The sequence below is a fragment of the Xenopus tropicalis genome, chromosome 8 (genome assembly GCF_000004195.4).
Source record: "Xenopus tropicalis strain Nigerian chromosome 8, UCB_Xtro_10.0, whole genome shotgun sequence".
Lineage (NCBI taxonomy): Eukaryota > Metazoa > Chordata > Amphibia > Anura > Pipidae > Xenopus > Xenopus tropicalis.
This window is the reverse complement of record NC_030684.2, coordinates 104,520,313-104,541,121: the sequence shown is the minus strand read 5'-3', so window position 1 is coordinate 104,541,121 and position 20,809 is coordinate 104,520,313. Positions and strand designations below refer to the sequence as shown.

The following is a 20,809-nucleotide window of genomic DNA, read 5'->3' as shown; positions in this document are numbered from 1 at the left end:
AATACTTTTAGATTGAGAGCATTCTCTCCTTTATCCCATGTGTGCTTCATTTTCACCAGGAAGGGTTAACCCAGACTTTATATGCAGTTTATTCTAGCTTTGCTTGGTCAGCAAAATGAAAGTGGCTCAGTTCTACTTCCTGGTAAATGAGAACAGCTTTAGAATAAGAAGGAATGAGTAATATGTGGTTAAGTAGTATGGAAATTATCCAGATTTCAATAAACAAGTATAATTCAGTAGGTCCCTAAAACCATGACCACTAAAGGGCAACTGAAGACCAATTAAAATTATGAAGCTAATGCTTTGTCTTGTGCAAAGAACTTACTGTAGCAGCCTAGAGTGACAGCAGGACTGTAATAGCTTACCCTTGAAAATTGCACCCACCCCAGCACTGATATTGCCACAAATTCTCCTTGGGGTCTTAGAATCATTCTGTGTGCCGTTTGCTGCTTAGGCACCATGAGTAAAATACATTGAGCAGAAACGAAAGTTACATCCATAAGATAAAAATAATTTTCTTTTATATAAATAGATAGGAACACTGTGTGTGACTCTTTGCTGTCTGGCTTGCAAATCTGAGTGCCCCTGGTCAGAAGCAAACCCATATAAAAACCCATTGGTGCGGCTATGATCACTGGTCAGGCACATATTGACTTAGCAGTTTTATACTATTTATTTGACAGATGTAGGTCAATTTGCTGCTTGCTGTGATATTTTGCACACATTCCCTAAGCTAAGGGTAACGGTAGACATGGCATAGAATCTGCCCAGTGTGTTGTGACCAAGACTTAAGAGCGCTCTGAAGTGGCCGCTGACAATTGCATCATAGTCCTCCTTCCTCTCAGGCTTTCAATAGCTGTTTCCTGTGTTTCAAGATGTAACATTTACCAGGACTATTTTCCTATTAAGATGGGATGTATATTCTTTGAAATAGAATTTAAACTTCCTGCAAGCTTGTTTACACTGAAGTGAAATTATTAGAAATTGAGTACATAACATACTGGTGGCTTGGCTCAAGCTTATCACTGATAGGGGATAAGTACAAAATGGGATCCATCTGCCTTGCTCAAACTTGACATTTTGCCATTGAAATGCAGTTGAAAATATGAAATTAAATATTAAAGAGAATTAATAACACCCATTTGTTGGTGTTGAAGAAAAGCTTTTTTTTTTAGAAAAAATAGTCGGTTAGGGTCATCAGACAAATCTGTCATCCTCCTCAGAAAATACTGCAATGCTGTGGGACACCTAGTGGTCTGCAGCCTATTCCTTCAGTTACATCTGTTCATTATAGTTAGATAAGCATATGGTAAAAGGGTAGCCAGTGGCATAACTAGGAGCCAGTGGGCCCTGGTGCAAAATTTGACTGGCTGTCATGCCTTATACTCTAAACCACATTGCTCCAAAGCTCCCACTCACTGCCAATTTTTTAATTCTCCCAAATCTCTGAACCCCTTCATAACTTTAGGTTGGACCCTTAATGCAAATTAGTTGCTCTTTGGGTGGGGCCATCTCAGGAACTTGCACACCGGTGTGATGCCCCCAGCTAAAAATACCAGTGAGTAATTTACATGCTCATAAAAACAGATTACCCAATGAGAAGCTATTGTTCTCCTAGGCAATCACTTCCAGTTTTTCCACTATATTTTTTCACCGGTAAAGACCAGCATGAGTTAACTGCAACTGTGCATGCACTAGTGTAACCCTATTTTCTTTGCAGTCAGTATAGCTTGTTAAATTACAAGATAGAATTCTCTGTATCTGTCACGTACAGCTGCAAGGTGTTGTATTTTTTTTTTCTCTTGGTACAAGTAAACCACTCATCATCTGCTGCATTATGCTTGGAATCAGGGTACCCATTCATTCTAATAAGGGTGGAACTCTATGATCTTCAATGCAGTGAAACTTCACTGTGTAGACAATAGAGATAAAAATTGATGTGCATAATTCTTCCAACAAATGTATGCATGGGTCACAAAGCTGACCCCTGAGAAACAAGAAACCCTGCCTTGAAGTAGAGCATTGGTAACCAGAGTGTGTGGATACTGCTATTAATACTAGTCTGTAGTGGCTCTGTTGGCACAGATAAATTATAGATGCCATCTTAGTTGGGGAATTATAAAACTTACACAAGTATGTATACTGGTATTAAGATGCTTGATTGGTTGTACTGAGAATTTCTCGGGATACAGAGATGACAAGTTCCCACAATCCACCTTTCCCATTAACCGCTCCATCTTCCAGACCGGCAGGAGACATGGATTTTAATGTGAGGGCAGTAAATATTTTTATACCTTTATGCTAAAAGGCCTTATTAACACTGGCTCAGTAGAGACATGTGGATATAGAACTACTATTTCTTTTTTTGCCATTGCGTGCAGTAGGTGTGTTTTGTGGTGCTAGTTTGAGGCATGGTGCCCTAGCATTTTCATTATAATTCTTTCTATATATTATCAGGAGCAGGTCCTGGTTACCCAGCTCGGATTGGACTGTTTGAGTGGGTTTCTGGGGAAGATATGAAATGATAGTACATTTCTTCAGTGTAGTTTATTAATTGCCACAAGTGCCCAGCATGCTGTGAACACATCTAATAGCAGTTCCACTGTGCACTCCTTGCAGTTCTCTTTGGACAAAATTGTCAGATTAGGGCAGTGGCACACGTGGAGATTAGTCGCCCGTGATAAATCTTCACTATTGCAGGCGATTGATCTCCTTTAAATGCCATCCCACGGGCAAAATGTAAATCGCCGGTGGGATGGCATATGCGTCGCTTTGGTTTTTCCGAAGTTGCCCTCAGTTTCCTTGCAAGGCGACTTCAGGAAACCGAAGCAATAGTGCGCCACTGCCCTTAAACCCATTCCAACATCAGCGATACATGTGAGCCATTTACCAAGTTTTATCACTGAGGTGTGACTTGTACGCAGTGAGGTGTACGCAGTGATTAGCAAAGATAAGTACTGGCACCACCCTTGCTATCACCTGCCTCTACTGCTTTGATAAATACTAGTGTTATGCCTTTAAAGGGCAAAGGCACACAGCTTTTTTGGCACCATGTTTTTGTAAGGGGGCTCATCTGCCCATGTATGGATACCCCTGAGGGGGCTACCCGACAAATATCTCACCTAAAATTGATCAAATGACCATCGGGCAGGTTTAATTTTCCCGACGGATTTTGGGATGCGTTGGCTCATTGCTGTGGTCCTTGCTCCAATGGGTCCTATTCGTATAGTTGCAATTTGATCATCTGGCCCAAGGGCCCAATGATTGGATTACTCTGATATCACCCTCCTTAGGTGGGCAATTACTTCCATGTGCACTTTACGGCATCATTTTTTATTGCTTGCTGCCTTGTTTGCCCCTAGAAATGAGCTTATCTACCACATGCCCCCTAAACAGTTTTAGTGGCTTTGTTCTGTCACTTTGTATTTTTACAGGGAAATGGATTAAATGCAATGCTTTTGTTCTCTTTATGATGCTGGCCATAACTACAAATATATTTTGAGCATTTGATATTTGCCTAATCAGCCTATTGATTTGGGGCATATATTAGGTCAAATGAATACCTGCATGGCAAGCCCAGTGGCTTCACGAGGATGGCTTGGATAGGACATCCATCATGGATGGCTATTATATGACAGCCCAAACGTGTGCTGGAATGTGACCAATACCAGGTGTCTGCTTCTCACTGTCATTGTGTACTCTTAGTTCATGTGTCCATCATTATGTGGGTAGAAATGTTCTGGTTGTAATGATATATGCAGCAGGAAGCCATGACTGCATTCATGTTTATATGGGCAAGGTTTTTTTTATTTTCTCCTGTGGTAACCATTTGGGACAGTATAATTAATATATGTGTGTGTATATTGCTTCAATCTCAATTTAGCTAGAATCATAATTGTTCCTTGAAGTTGATCCTGCCTTGTATGAGTGATTGGTCTTTAGTCTGGAAGTGACTCCAAACAAATCCAGAGACATTCGTAAAGTAAAATTGGGCTAAATCAGGCAATTGATGTAAAGACAATGCATGTACATTTATATTGGCCTAAATTGTTCTGTGTCTTTTATGTTCTATAAATCATCATGCACAAGGGTGCCATATTCCTAGTTTATTCTCATTAGTTATAATAGGAAGTAACTCCCTCTACAGTGCTTTCTGTGAGAAATGAGACCGTACATGCCAGTCTCCACATAAACATTTTTCTGATAAATTCATCTCACATTTTTCTTGATCTATTACAAATATCGACATAGTAATTTGTTTGCTGTCTCTTTTTTTTATTTGAACCTCTCTTTAGCCTTGCACCTATATTGCAAGTCTACAGCTGTATTGTGGTTAAGCTTGCTTTATTAACTATCCTTTTTTCCACTCCCTTGTGGGTCACACCCAAAGGTGTGCCTCCTGTTTGCAATATAACTCAGGCTAAAGTACAGAAAATCAACCCCCTCCCCTTTTAAATGCTTTATATCGGGATCAGGAAAAGAAAATGTTTGTATCTGAGTGTGCATACTTCAATTTTGCTTTTCTCCCTTGAACTTCACTCTGTGTAGGTCTTGTGCACTTATTCTTGCCGCTTTTTTAACGCTTTTAATCATTTTGTAACATTAGATAAAGCAGTGAGTTGTAATGTAATGTGCAAAGGTATGTAGAGATTGATAATATAAAAATTGCAATGTTTCTTTTGTGGCTTTTCTATAGAGTTAGTAAAGCTGGCCAAATGGGGAAGAACTCTGCCTTACTGGCAACTTCACTAAATTGGCTATTCATGCGGTGGGTGGGTAAAATCAAACTGGTCGTCCCCAGGCCAAAAGATTGATCATATAAATGGGACCCTTGCAGACATCAGACATAGACAACATCAACTTCCCAGCACGCAGGCCAGAATACTGCCATATTTATCTACTGTCTCACAGGGTGAATGAATCTACTCTTGAAATGAAACTGCCTATACAATTAGTTTGATAATTTTTGGGGGGAATGTCAATGCAGGAATGCAACCCCTAATCAGGTGAAAAAGTCAGTGCTGAAAATGTGTTCTGCTTATTGTTTTAGTGAAAGAAATATATACTCTTCATATAGTTTAAAAAAAAAAAAAAAAAAAAAAAATATATATATGTATGTATGTATATAATGTTGGAAATGTACTGTAGTATTAAGCTATAGGTACTGCTAATTATTCACATTGAAAATACAATGACTTGGAAAGTTAGTGCTGTTCATAGAAAAATAATAGTTTTCTCTCAGTATGGTGAAATAGATTTTCTATGACAGTTCTAAAGTGAACTGAAGTGAAGTGGTAGATCCCGATTGGTAACTTCACTGAAAGTAGAAGCTATGTTGATACATCTGGGCACAACTGTTGTCGATGGCTTGATAGCTAATTTGGCATCTCTAAAATGGGGTGTCTACTGGAAAAAAGATCCATTCATTTTACAGTATGTCTGATCATGTGAGTGCTGGGTATGTTATCATTGTATAAAATTTTCAGACCAGCCCAGTTGAAACCAACATGGTCCCTAGAGAAATTGGGGTACAGATACCTAAATCAGGTAACAAACTCTATAGTTGAGCGGAAGATAGCGAGTGAGAATACTGTAGTAGAAACATGCAAATAGAAAGATATCTGTTTTGAAGAGCTGTATTTGCTTAGTTTTTTTAATTTTCCAGAACACATGTTTAACCCTGAAGCAGCATGGCTGGTTTCGTGTATGTTTAACAGATTTCTTTTAAGTGGCGAGTAAACATTATGTTTGGTTTACAGTTGTGTGTGAAATTTGCACGCTGAAAGACGTGCTTTACTGCTCAGCAGAGGAACATAAACTTAAATATATAGAGGGAATATGGTTTAAAGCAGGGGTGGGCAAACTACGGCCCGCGGGCCACATCCGGCCCCTTGGCCTTTTTAATCTGGCCCGCCGCCGACGCCAAGTCTCATCACGCGAGACTTGGTGTCATTGGCGGGCCGGAATTAAAGAGACGAAGGGGGCGTAACGCTGGCCTGGCCCTGCCCGCCCTGGCCCGGTCCGGCCCGGGGGTAAGTAAATGGGGCCCGTGAGCCAAAAAGTTTGCCCACCCCTGGAAAGGATACGTAAGCCTTTTATCTTAAATGTCCCCCAATAACATAACTTTCTCCCTGCATGCAGATTTATTTTGTTCCTCTATTAAAAGCATCTGAACTGTATCTCTTTTACTGACTTCCTTGTCTAGCCTTGAGCTCCGCCTCCATTTGCTTTCTTAACATTCATCTCAGACTATGAAGACCTCCAAGAGGTGCTTCAATTAAAATCAATCAGGGATGCCCAGTAAGCACCTCTTTGAGGTCATCATAGTCAGAGAGGGAAGGAGTGCTCACAGAGCAAAAGGGAGCAAAGATTCATGCTAGACAAAGAAGTCGATGAAAGAGCTTTAGGTGAAGTGGCTGTAATAGAGAAATTATATAAATCTGGATGCAGGGGGAAAGATAGGTTATTCTGGGGACTGTTCTGAGTAATTTAAAAAAAAAAAAAAAAATTACTTGTCCTTAATGAATATTAGGGAAAAGCATGGAACATTTGCAGAAATACCTGATGTATTTTCTAAACTGGTGCCACCATTCATTATTATCTGCCATATATTTCATACGCATGTATTTGGTCTAGCATAGTATTAATATGATGTCATGTTTTTTTACATCCCATGGAGGGCACATGTCCATCCTACTGGATTCCAATTCGTCACCCATGTTCTAGAGTTAAACCGTAGTAATACTGAAAGCATGTAATATAATATATTGCCTAAACACTTTTCTGTCATTGTCTAAAGTGAGCTGGTAGATCCCGATTGGTAACTTCACTGAAAGTAGGAGCTATGTTGATACATCTGGGCACAACTGCTGTCGATGGCTTGATAGCTAATTTGGTTAATCAGGAGGTAGCATTTTCAGGTCAGCTGTTTGAAAATAGACATCTAATTGTTTGCTATGAATTACTAGATGCGGACAAATTTAAGACTATCATCTCCATCCTTTCCTACTATACCTACTGCCCCATGTCTCGCTACTGCTCTATGGGGCCTCACTTTATGCTGGGCTCTGAGCAGGTTTTCCTATTTGCACCCTGTATAGACACCTCTGCATTACAAAAGCCAACCCGCTCATTTCTTAATCTGCCTTTAACATCCATTCCGTAACTCATAAATAAGACAGAGCTTTCTAGAACCCCCTTATAACTGGAAACCGTCAATTAGAAATTAGGCTGCTGTCACACTGAACAGCTTCCTTGCATTATCCTTAAAGAATGGTTAATTCAATTTCTCAGACGCTTATAGCCAACATAAATCAAGTTAAACTGATATTGGTCTCCTTTGGAAGAATATAATTCTATTATTCTTTTTGGGAGATACAGGGACATTCTCTTGTGTGACATAAGCAGGGGACACATTATGGGGCCAATTCATTAAAGTGCGAATTACGAGTACGATTTGCGACAATTCGCATTAAATATGAAAGTTTCTGATGTGCGTTAAGTTTGTGAAAAGTCGCATCATGCTTGTACGAAAATATCTTGGTACAATCCTGAAAGTTACAAGATTTTGTATCCGAACGATCGTAAACTGCGCGAAAACCTTTCTGACTTTGATCCTTCTGTGCATGATTTTGGAAGCCTCCCATAGGACTCAATGGCACTCTGAAGCTTGAATGAATTCCGAAAAAGTCGCAGAAAATACGCACAGTTCTTAAGCTTAGAAAAAATATGAATTTTTAGTATTCAGACATAATCGTACATTGATAAATGTGCCCCTATGTCTCTGAAAGTAGTGAAAATTATACATGTGGGCTATGAATGCAGCTCCATTCTAACTCTGCAGCAGTCCCATTATCCATACTGGTACAAAGCATGCTTGAAAATTAGAAAGGCCCCCTCTAAGTGAGGCTTTTGCAGTACAGGTATAGGACCCATTATCCAGAATGCTCGGGACCAAGGGTATTCCGGGTAAGGGGTCTTTCCGGAATTTGGACCTCAATACTAAAAAATCAATAAAACAATAATTAACCCCAATAGGATTGTTTTGCATTCAATAAGGATTATTTATATCTTAGTTGGGATCAATTAGAAGGCACTATTTTATTACAGAGAAAAAGGTAATTGGTTTTAAAATTCTGCATTATTTAATTAATATGGAGTCTGTGGGACATGGGCTTTCTGTAATTCGGAGCTTTCTGGATAACGGGTTTCCGGATAAGGGGTCCAATACCTGTATTCGTTTTTGCCTGTTTTGCAGGACGCACATCTATTCTATTGGCTACTAAAGAACAGTGCCAAAGGTTACAATTTGTGCTGCACTGGAGTCATTCATTTTAACTTTGTTAATATAAAGAAATAAGCTGCCTACTCATGTTCCAGTTTCCATGCAAAATGGAGCTTCTCATATTGGATTGGCCAACTGCACTTTGCAGCAAGTCAAGTAATTGGAACTCAGAGGAAGTGGCACCTCTCTCTTTGTCACTTAATAGCTTACCACACATACTGATTTTTGGCTGACATGGTTTTGATTTCCTAGCAACATTGTGTCATCTGACTGAATTGCAAAGGAAATCATTATCATATATACAGGTGCCAACCCTTGGAGTTGTTTACTTCTATTGAAGAAAGGGAAAGCCCTTCAACAAAAATGTATTTTATAGCCATTGTATTCATGTTTCCATTGTATTGCACATAAAAAGTGTTGCTTTACAGGATAAAAATGATTGCACAAACCTACACACAACCATGTAGTATGCATACATCTACATTTTCAGTTAAATTGTATTGGTAGCCCCTACTATTGATCCCAACACATACATTTTGAGAGATTGTTGCTAGAACTGTTACACTATATAACGTATCCAAAACTCACCATGTGTATATGAACTGTCTTGTGAGAATGTGAATGCTGACCCTGCAGTTCTTACACTTCTTATAGGACTTTCTTGCTGAGACAGGACGTGGTTAATTTTCCTTGGGTCTACCTAGTGTACCATTTTCCCATTTAGGCTTGTTCCCAATCTGTTGTTATGCTGTTTTGTCAGCCATTTAGAGACCCTGTACTTAAGATTCCCACCCAGTTATTGTAAATGCCTCTGTTACATATATATCTTGTAGATGGAAGAGTGACTTTTCTGTTGCTCACAAAATCATATAGATCAATGCTGTCCAACTGGCGGCCTGTGGCCCCCCTATCTGTCTGGCTGCTGTGACTGCTTACTTCTTTGTTAACTTTAAATGGTATCAGCACTGAGATTAACTGGCCCCTGCATTTTTTACACCTTAGGCTGTAAGTCCCTGTATTGTTCACATGTGTAAGCCTCTCCATTGTTCACACCTTAGATGTATGCTTTTTTGCGATATGCTGCCTGCACTGGGAGTTCCCACCTGGTGTGGGCAGCCATGTAGGGAGTATAAGCATTTAGTCTGAGCTCACTCATTCAAGCACATGCGTGTGACGTCATGGAAGACTTGTTCATTGTGAGCATGTGTCACCAAACATGGCCATCCGCACTGGAAGCTCTCTCCCTTCTGTTTTAAGTATTGTGCTTGCTACAAACATTTTTGGACAAAATAGTATTGTTACCCCCAACCAGAGTGCTGGCTTTGTTATTTATAAACATTTTCTTATGATAGGTGCTTCTTAGTAGTCAAGGGAAAAACTTGCATGCATTCCAAAGTTATGTAACCCTGATATTACTAGGAAACCTACGTATATCATGTCTTTTCATTTTCAACTATCCGATCCACTGACTTAATTGCAAAGCGGCAATGGAAATGTACTGGATTTCACAGCCCCTTGCTGGCATTTACATGGCTGCCAATTCAAAGGCTCTGCCTGGCAGTGCAATATAAATATTTTTGAATGGCGAGGTAGTTGTTGAGTCATCTTTAACCTTCACTATGAAAACTAAAATTGCCCTGAAGCAAAACACAAAAGGAATGTAAAACCTTCACTGCAGAGAATGCTGTCTAGTGAGGAGGGAGGGAGGCAGCAGGAAGTTAATGTGCAGGCTAGGCCTTGTTGCAAGGTATTTACAGACATGGGTGAGACAGGCAAAAACCTGCTGTTTAGCTGTGTAGAAGAGTAATTAATCACAAGTGCATTTATTATTTTACATGGCATTTTTCCTGCATTTTTGTTACCTTGGGCAAAATGGTGCGACGGGATGAGAAAACACACCACCCGTCTCACTCTGCTACTTGCAAATTGGTGAACCCAATGCCTGTACATTTTCATTTAATCTTGGTCATATTGATTGGACAGAACTAACATTCCAGAGGCCTACGTAACATTGTACATTTTCACCGGTTGAGTACCCTGTAGAACTGTGGTTCTCAACCTTCCTAATGCCGCGACCCTTTAATACATGTTGTGGTGACCCCCAACACATAATTTGTGTTTCCCTGTGAAAGGGTCCCCGACCCACAGGTTGAGAACCCGCTGCTTTAGAATGAATTTGAGAAATTGAGTTCAGGCCTTTCCCTTTGTGGCCCAAAATAGTGTCCGCCCCAAGCTCTTAGCTAGCTTGCAGATAAGCAAACGTGTCAATAACATTTCTCTTTACTGCAAAAAGCCCTGCCTTAATATACAAGTATGAGGCCCGTTATCCAGAAAGTTCAGAATTACGGGAAGGCCATCTCCCATAGACTCCATTATAAGCCGATAATTCTAATTTTTAAAATATGATTTCCTGTTTCTCTGTTATGATAAAACAATATCTTGTACTTGATCCTAACTAATATATAATTAGTCCTTATTGGAGGCAAAACAATTCTATGGAGTTTAACTAATCTTTAAAAGATTTTTAGGAGACCTATGGTATTGAGATCCAAATTATGGAAAACCTCAGGTTCAGAGCGTTCTGGATAACAGGTCCTATAACTGTACGTGGCCTCATCTGATCCCTAGGCTTGGTCCCCATCCACTGCATGCTACTAAGGCCACTTTGGGGACCTTTGATGTGATGTACAGGAAAATGATGATCCTCTCTGTCTTGTGTTATGTCCAAAAGGGCAGATCATTTCATAACACCTTAATAAAATATTTTGTAATGTAATTATTGTCTAATTAATAGATTTTAAATTGTATTGAATACTTGGACAAAACAAACTTTGTATACATAAAAATAATATATAGCATGTGAAATACATTTATAATGTATTTGTAACACTTTAATGCTTAAATATTTTTTAAGACTTAAGGTAAGTGGATCCAAATTACAGAAATATACCTTATTCAGAAAATCCCAGGTTCTGAGCATTCTGGATAACAGATTGTTCAACACTTGCATCAGCCCTGCCCCAGACTAGCTTACTTGCCTAAGCTTAAGGTTGCTTTGGATATTTTAATATTCTATAGCAGGGCTACATTATATAATTAACAGGGTTGTGTGTTTTAGTATTTGTTAATAAAATGATTCATTTATCATGTGTAAGGTTAACTCTTTGTTCTGCCTTGACAATGTCTGCTTTTCTATAAAATGTTGTAGAAATTTAAGGCCTAGTAGTCTCCTGTTGCCATAAAGTCAGTGTTGTTTCTGAGATACCTTTCCCATAGGCTGGTCTTGGGATATAAGAAGTCCTATTTCATCGACAGCTGGTAATGATGAAGATCACTACCATATTGTGCAAAAAAAATACTAAATGGCTTACTCAAATCATCAACATTAATTACTTGTAAAGGATTAGGGATTTTGAAAAAAGCAGACTTGCACATTGGGTTTTTGCTAAGTAGTATGAAATAGTTGTTGGCTACTTCTACCAAATGTTAGCATTGCTTTGTATGCCTTCATACATATAAATGTTAGTGTATATGTCCAGCCATCCATTGTCACCTTCATATCGCTATACCATGCTCGAAGAGAAATGACATGGCAGCTGAGCAGTTTATGTTCTAAATGTAGCTTAACAAGACTAATTATAACAAACCTTTTATGACCGCTTATGAGTTCAGTACTGAACTAATTTGTTTCTGTATATGCTTTTAAAATTTATAAATTTATAAAATCTGGTCTGTGGAAATAGCGATGCACCACCTTTTAAATACCAGTGTCTTCAAATCAAATTAAGTATACGGTTAAAGGTTGTTGATTATATTAAAGTAGAACTATCATGAAAATGTACATTTTATATAAGCTTCAACTCATGGATATATCTTTCTTAATATAATCAATTAAAATGTATATATCATTTTTTTACTAACCCCCTACTTCTTGCCTGTCTTAATGTACATACAGCTTTGTGTCAGAATAGGATTTCTTGAAAGACAACTGTCATACAGCATCTGAACGTAAGGAGCACGCACTAGTGATTTTTTTTTTCTTTTAAAGAACTGCCTATGAAGCCCATCAAAAAACAAAACAAACAATGATTATATTTAGAAGGTTTCTTAGTTGACAATAGACAAAAAACATTTACAACACAAACATAATTCATGGTTTTCATGCACCAGAAGGGACAGAACTTAACTAAGGGTTGGGGATTAGATTTGACTGTGGCGCATCAGGCGGTGTTCTTAATTGTACAGCTTTTTATTGTTCAAAGATATGCCATAACCTTATGGCTGTTCAAATAAAATTAATTTGCTTTTCCTGAAGGACCATATTGGTCTTCCAAAGTTAATAGAATTATTTAGTATGCAGAATAAAGTGCTTCAAAATTATAGTAGGCTTAATGGTAGTTATTTTGTATTCATTTGTGATATGTCACATGGAGAGGTTACTAACTGCTACTTAGAGCATAAGTTTAATTGTTTTTTTATGAGCTATAATAGACCTCTTTATTATTTATTATTAGTAGCACTTAAATATGGCCCTAAATGAGATGTGGTCTTTCAGTTGGGTTGTATTTGACCAAGCTGGCTGCTTAAAGTTCATTGTGTCCCGCTCCAGAATTGAGCAGATAGGGCCTATAGGATTGAAGTTGGCTGCTTAGAAAGTAATATCTGTTCTGCGGCTATACTGACCTCCACTGGTGCACCTCTGAGGGCATAGCCAACCAGTGAAGGTGGCCAAAAAGACCAGTTTTTATACAGTCTTCAAAGTAAATTTTATGATCTCTTGAATCGCCCTTATTTATTTAGTTATAATCACATGGTAAACGGCTGGCCGTAAGTCAGAAAAAGCACTGCCACATGGGTACTCAGGAAATTTGCATGAAGCCAGTCCCAGTAGTTTAAGTGACATGGGGTGATAAAAATCTTGTAATAAAAAATAAAATATAAAATGAACACATATCCAACCTAAATTGGCAGTGTTTGCAACTGAGTGACTTGCCCATGATAAAAGGCACACACATTTTCACAAAAAAAAATCTTTAATTATATGCTCAATACCCCTTTTGATTTACATGATGCACAGGAATTAATGCTGTTTGTCCCTGTCCTTGGAGTTAGGCTTTTTGTTAAATATACCTTCTTTGTATGGGGATATATTTGTTCAGTAATTTTGTTAAATTTTGTTGCTCGGACATGGTTTTTGGTGGCAGTGGCGCTAGTTCAATTTTAGTCCTTGTGGCCAGTGACATGAACGATCAGTTGGCGGAGGGAAAGGTAATTCCTGGTTCTCTAAAATAGTCATTCATTCTCTTGCCGGAAGGTTCTGCCTGGAACATTCCTCTTTATTTTTACTACATTACTCAGCAGTCCTTTATTCAGCATCTTATTTTGGGAGGCAGATTAAACCGCTCACTAAAGATATCTCATGATACAAGATGCCAGCTTCATTTTTTATATTCCCTCTAGTGTGGTAAAACCTGGTGCTTAATTTGCAAATCACCCTATTATATGGCACACACTGTAGAATTTATAGCACCAGCATAAGGTGCAGTTCTGCTAATTCCAGAGATTCTGTGTTGCAACGTTTTTAAGATGACTCCATGTCCATTTGCACTTGATACAAGATATGACATGGCAAGCTATGAAGGACCTTGGCACTGAAAGGCTTATCCCTTACAAAAGGAGAGCAAATTTAAAATGTCTGTTTAAAAAAAATGCTCTATACATCCATATGCCTGTCAAACACTGACTGGTGGTCCTTTATTAACACTGGGCAAATGGCCTGTAAGCAGTAAGCACACAGCGCCACTACTGGCAAGTGATGTTCGGCCTGAAACTGCATACATTACCAAGCCCAAAGCCTTAACCACCTGTATGAGCTGTGACTGGCATTCACATGAATGTCACCAGGTGTTTCTGCCCCATGTGAAATACCTACAGAGAAATGTTAGATATAAGCCTTAGTGAGAACAGCATAAATATAACCAAACAAATGTGGTCAGTGCTGAAAACACTTCAGCAGGTAAAACCATGAAATGTAAAGGTTGCAATAGATTTTTTTCTATTAAGGGGGAAATGTTTTTAACATGAACTTTGTAATAGAAGTTGTGGGAAACATTCTTTTGGTTTAATAAAGACATATTTATGTTTCTGTTATTTCTTGTACTAAACAAGAAAATAAAATAATTAAGACTTTAGCGCTACCTACCTGCAAAGTCACTGTTTGCAAAGTAGTAGGTAGTAAAAAATAAATGCCCTGTATGTAATAATCTGCTTCTTCTCTCTAAACCTAACATAGGCTGCTGCTTTGGGGTTGTTTATACAGAGCTCTTTATCTCCTTTTAAAAAAATTACCCTATTTGCTGGGGGAAAAATGCATAATTTGCCACCAATGCTAGGAAATGAACAGGTAGAATGATGTATACATGTGTAAACTGCCCCCTAAAATCATACATGGAATAAAGGAATGATTAATAATGGTAAAATGTCTGTACTTCTTGCCTATTAGTTCGAATCATGAAAGCTTTTGTGTATGAAGTCTGCACTTCTGGGTGAGTTTAGCAGCCAGTTTTGCTTTGTAACCTTAACAAGCAAGTTCTGGGTCAAAGTGCACAATCACTAATAGGAGGGGAAAATGTTCCTGTATGATTTCATTATAGTATTTTGTGTTCTCCTTTGAATATGCTAGGGAAAGTAACACACTAGATATTGCTCCTGATATTACTGGGTAAATGCTTTTGCTGAAGCAGGTAATATGGCAGCACCATATAAATAAATAAAATCATGCCTTGGAATTTTCTGTGTATGCAGTAAACAATATAATCACACTTTGGTTTGATCATATTGCTTATAAATTGCACAAGTTTCCCCTTAACAGACTTGGTGTTTATATAGTACTTTTGCTAGTTAGGGGTAAATAAATGATTGGAAAGTTGGACCGCTTACACTGAACTGCCCTTCATTTGCTCTCATACTAATAGGGCTTGTCCCTGTAAACACAGCAACATATGGCAGCAGCAGTAACCGCCACAGAATGGAAAGTATTTACCTAGAGGGCTTTTGGACTGCTGAGATTATGGTGTTCAGCAAACAGACTGATTGGATCAGGGTAATCAACTGAAGAGGAAAAGAATTTCATGATGGCTGAGTTACTGCTCATTAAGTTTTTCTAACCCACACTTTTTTTTTCCCTCTGATTTGCTTTTAAAAGCCAACCGCAGTCTGAAAGATGGGCAATAGAAAGACTTGAGAAATTATAATGACTAGACTTGTCCTATATGCACTAAAGTTTGAAGTGGCTCTCTTAGAAAATGATATTGAATTGTGGAAATTGCAAGATATAGCATTATAGGTAATGCTTTTTTGTGAAACTGAATAAGAAATATGCATACATGCAGACAGTAAGGAGCAATGCACGTCAACGGTGTGGGCTGACGTGGACGCGAAATGAAAACTATGCTGTGAATAAGGAGTGTTTTGTCTAAGTGAAGATGATAAGTCCCACAATAGCGACTGTTTCTAAGCACTCATATCTGCCGCTTTATGCTGCTTTTGTTAAAACAACTCCCCTGTTGACTGGCGACAGATTCATGGACAATATTGCAGATTTTCAAATCCTGATTAACATCGTTATCCCCTGTAAATAGGCTTATCCAGATGATCACGTGTATAGACACAGTGCATATTATTTGGTGTTATTATAAACTGGCAAGATGTCTCCCTGTAGTAATTGTTAAAACGTTCGTATTGTTACTTCCAAGTGATACTTATAGGGTGCAACGGAGTAGATTTGGGCATTTTAATCTAAGTTTAGCTAGAAAAAGCCTAAAATCATATTGTGTGTCATTGCCCTTAGAATACAGCATGACTTGAAGGAGTATATGGCAGATGACTACAGCCAGGCTATTAGGGAAGGCTACAGTCATATCAGGGAAAAAAGTTTATATGTGCAGCAGAACCCTGATTTTGTGTCCCTAGATTTTACTGATGCATGGAACGCGTTAGGCATTGCATGTAGGGGGTTGCTTTGTTGTTTTTAATGGATTGAAATAAATGTAAAAACTTTTTTTACTTATTTACAAGTGGTTTTTGAGCTTCTGTTTTGTATATATGTGACACAGCACCATATTATTATTATTAGTAAGTAACAGACTAAGGGTGTGGTATTTCTGAATTCTTAAGAAGCACTTTCATTTATTATTTTAATAGCCCATGCTGCCAGCTCATCTAGACAAACAGGGGATAAGGAACTCGGCAGGGTGAGAAACATTCTGTGCTGGCCTAGCAAACGTATATGTGATTATGCCGATAGATTTTCTGTAGCAACTGAAAGCTCTTATGAAAATTAACTATTAAAAAATCCCTTTGATAACAGAGATTGCACAAACATCTTCTCAAGGACTTAAAAGAGTTGGGTGCTGTCAGGGTAACAAAGGGAGATGTGAAACGTGTATGTTAGCCTCATTCCACTCTTCCAGGTGCCTTCATGGCTTGGTGCATTTGAATAGAAACTGGAATGGTTTTTAGTGTAGTAGTAGTAATGTGTAGGTGTGTTTAATGCTAAATATTGCTTCTATAATCATCATCCATCTAACATGTGCGGCACACTTTAATTTTGCATCTAAATGTCAAAGCTTTCCATTGGGTGTGGTGTAGGTTTGTGTGCCAACGTAAGATTTCCTGCATATGTTCATTTTTGTATATTTATGTTTTATTGGGTTGGGGTTCAAAAGTGGTTCCCTTTGCTGTTTCAAGCAGATCCACATAATCTACTTTAATAATGGGAAGTTTCTTTCTACAGTAGAAAGTATTAATTATAATTGTAGAAATCCAAAAAATAGGAAAAAAGCTTCAGCAGGTTTGCTGCATTTGGTTGCACACAGAGCAACAACTAAGAACTAAAGCTTTTTTTCGCAAGTATTTTATACAAAGTTCACCAACAATTTTTTATTTTTTAAAGTATTAATTATAATGAGGTGCATGACTCTTAAACAAATTTTTGGAATGCAAAGCTTATTTATTGATTAAATGTGGGTTACCTTGGAAAATGTTAACAAATGTTGATGGTACAGTATTTTTATATTGCAGGGACAAAATACTGTCAGTCTGTATAAATGTCATGTTTGATATTTACAGTTATGGGACCCATTATGTAGAATGCTCGGGACCTGGGGTTTTCCTAATAAGGCCTGCTCAGCAACATCTTGACAGGGTGCCGGTTTGGCCGACAAGTTTGCCGGTTTGGCCGAAACCGAATCCTTCAAAAAAAAAAAAAAAAAAAAAAAAAAAAAAGGCCGGGTATTCGTTGCACCCCTACTTATTTTGTATACTAGTAAAATGAGACATGGAATTTAAGTATTGTTTAAAAGAAAACTTAATTTTTCTTATTCTCAGGTATTTGTCACAAGTCTAACTCATTTAATTGTTAGATGTATGTCTTAATGCATACGTGAAGTAATTGCTCATTGCGTCATACAAAAAGTGTTTTCCCTGACTCATTCGTGTGCTCTTTGTGTTCCTTTTTCAGATACAGAACCTACAGTAATACTAGAGAACTTTTAAGGGAAGCACGATGGAGTTTTATGAGTCCACATATTTTATTGTCCTGGTCCCCTCTGTGGTCATTACGGTTATCTTTCTCTTCTTCTGGCTTTTTATGAAAGAGACCTCTTACGATGAGGTTCTTGCAAAACAGAAGAAAGACCAGAAGCCCCCTCCTGTCAAGATAGAAAAAAAGAAAACAGACAAAAAAAAGAACAAGAAGAAAGAAGTTCAGAATGGCAACCTGCATGAATCAGACTCTGAAACAGCCATGCGCGACTTTGATTTGGTGGACGCTCTCTCCAGTGAGGAAGAACATGTTGTCCCCACTCCTGTTGTTTCGCCAGAGTCTTTTGGAAATATAAGGGAACGAAAGAAAAAGGACAAGAAACCTTCAAAACCAATTGAGGATCAAGCCATCAAGGAAATCAATGGAACAAAATTACCTAGTAAGAAACCTGAACCTGTTCCAGTTACCAAACAGCCAACACCACCACCACCACCAGATACCGGAGTATCCAAGAAGAAAGCAGGGCAGAAGAAGCAAAAGAATGGGAGAGGTATTTCTTTCAATGTGCCATGCGTAACCTCTGTTAACTGTAAATATGTGCTAATTGACTTGTAACAACTGCATCTTGTATATCTCTTGTAGGGCAGTTTATTTCCTTCTCTCTGTGTTGGTGCTGTTTTGTTTTGATGACATTTGGTAACAGTACATATTTGCCATTCATAATTGTTAAAGGGGTGGTTCACCTTTAGGCTAACCATGTTATAGAATGTCCTATTTCTAGCAACATTACAATTGGTTATTATTATTTTTTTGTTTTTAAATATTTGCTTTTCTCTTATACATCTATCAGCTTTTAAATGGATTACCTCAGCAGCTAAAAAGCTCTTGTTCTTTGAGGCTACAATTTTATTATTGTTACATTTTATTCCTTATCTTCCTATTCAGGCCCCCTCCTATTCATATTCTGGTCTCTCATTCAAACCACTGCCTGGTTGCTAAGGTAATTAAGACCCTAGCAATCAGATTGCTGTTGAAATTCCAAACTGGAGAGCCACTGAACATAAAGCTAACTAATAAAAAAACACAAATAATAAATGAAAACCAATTGCAAATTGTCTCAGTATCAATGTCTACATCATACTAAAAGTTAATTTTAAAAGTGAACAACCCCTTTAAGGAAATCTCAGCAGCATGAAACCCCCCATATACACTATACAAAAGAAACTACAGTTGCACCAGAGGGGCACATACACAATCTGCGGTGAGGTTTTTAAACAGGAATTGATTGTGATAGAGGGAAGGGGCAATAGGCCTCTCTGTATATCACCGTCTGTATAGTATAGGAAGAGGGAAGGCCTGTACAAACTCTTTATATGTATATTGTGAGTGATAGGAACTTGTACATATAATTATTTTGGATTTGGCCAAATACTAAATCCTTTACCAAGAACTGAATACTGAATGGTATCGACTGAATAGTGTAACATACCCACATTTGCAATTATTGATTGCTTTATAGCCTTGCGTTGTTCTTTTCTTTTAAGGCAAAGTATGATCAGAAATACACGGGGCGTGGATGTGTGCAGGTTGTTTGTCAGTATATGCAGAGAGAGTGTCAGTCTGTTCAAATACAGTATAAAGAGAAAGGATTAGAAACTTGTACAGTGGAGAGAGAGAGAAATCCTGTGCAAACACAGTTCACTGACAGACATGCTGCACAGTATAGGGAGACAGAAGGCTTGTATGAACACAGACTTAAGGTGCTGGATTAGTACTGTTGTACAGTATAGACTAGAGGTTTTTAAACTTGTACATACCACATGGCTAAGGGAGACCCATGACCATGTCTAACATACTCACTACTTCTTACCAGACAAAATAATGTGATAGTGACCCATTCTTAAAAAGCACAAGTTATTTTCATATGCTTCAGATGAGGAGTGCCAGGTTTGCCTTCCTTGCATGATGCCCCACTGTATGGTATGAGTCTGGCTCTGTTAGTTTCACCTTCACCAGCAGCCTAGAGAGACAGTAATATAGTTCTTTAAAGGAGACATATCATATAAAAATTATGAATGAACCAGCAAATTATACTCCTCTAGATATAGAAGGATTGTGCGTAAAAAAGTTGTTTCAGACTGATTTATTGAGAAATTCCACCAAAGCTCCAGTAGTCCCACCCATCAGTTCCACTTCCTGCTGGCTAAATTCTCTGGATGTGCAGGGGAGCCGGCGGCTCTCAGTATACTGCACTGTAGGATAGGAACCAATCAGCAGCTAGGCTGACCTGATAGGGAACTGAAGCCTGTCTGTGCTTGTGTGACTGCAGGGCTGTGATTGGCTCTCCCCCTCCTACTGTGCTTCTGGCAGGGGCCGTTAGGACACGCCCACCCTTCATTTCAAACGGGGACAGAGAACCGATATAATCTCCAATAAAGGGGCCATTTTTACAGATAGGATTAATGTTTGGCACAAAGTGAAACCAGCACTATATATTATTCATAATTGCCTACAAAATTAGGGTTTTTCCCATTTATCAAATATGTCTCCTTTAAAACGTCTTGACTACAACTCATTTACACTCATTTTAAAAGATCATAATATGTATTGATCAATAGGAGCAACTGTAGGCACATTAATCTCTCCACATCTGTTTGCCTGGTGTATTTCCCCCATGGCTATACATTTCAACAGCTGAAGACTAGATGTGACACAAAGGCAAATACAGTTCAGGCAGGATAAATGCAAACGGGCACAATGACACAATAAGTGCATGTAAATACTGATCAGCAGTGATGTTCACAAATGGATACATGTGTAGACATAGATGAAAAGATATTTAATTACATGATTAGTTAATATGTTTATGAATGCCTTTTGGGTCTGATCTCCCTCTACATAGATGCATTAGTTTTGCCCTCCAACAAAGAACTCTCTATATCTGTTTACTTTTCCCATTAAAAGGAAGTATACACAACCAA

At 38.3% G+C, this 20,809-nt stretch overlaps 1 protein-coding gene across 8 annotated transcripts in view; it reads left to right on the top strand.

Annotated features, from left to right (window-relative positions):
- ktn1 (kinectin 1) overlaps positions 1-20,809 on the top strand; it is a 69,196-nt gene that overhangs the window by 1,514 nt on the left and 46,873 nt on the right. For all 8 annotated transcript variants that reach the window (XM_012967912.3, XM_012967910.3, XM_012967916.3 and 5 more), the window contains 1 exon segment: positions 17,805-18,378. In XM_012967912.3, coding sequence (XP_012823366.2) covers positions 17,850-18,378 — 529 coding nt within the window. In that variant the 5' untranslated portion in view covers positions 17,805-17,849.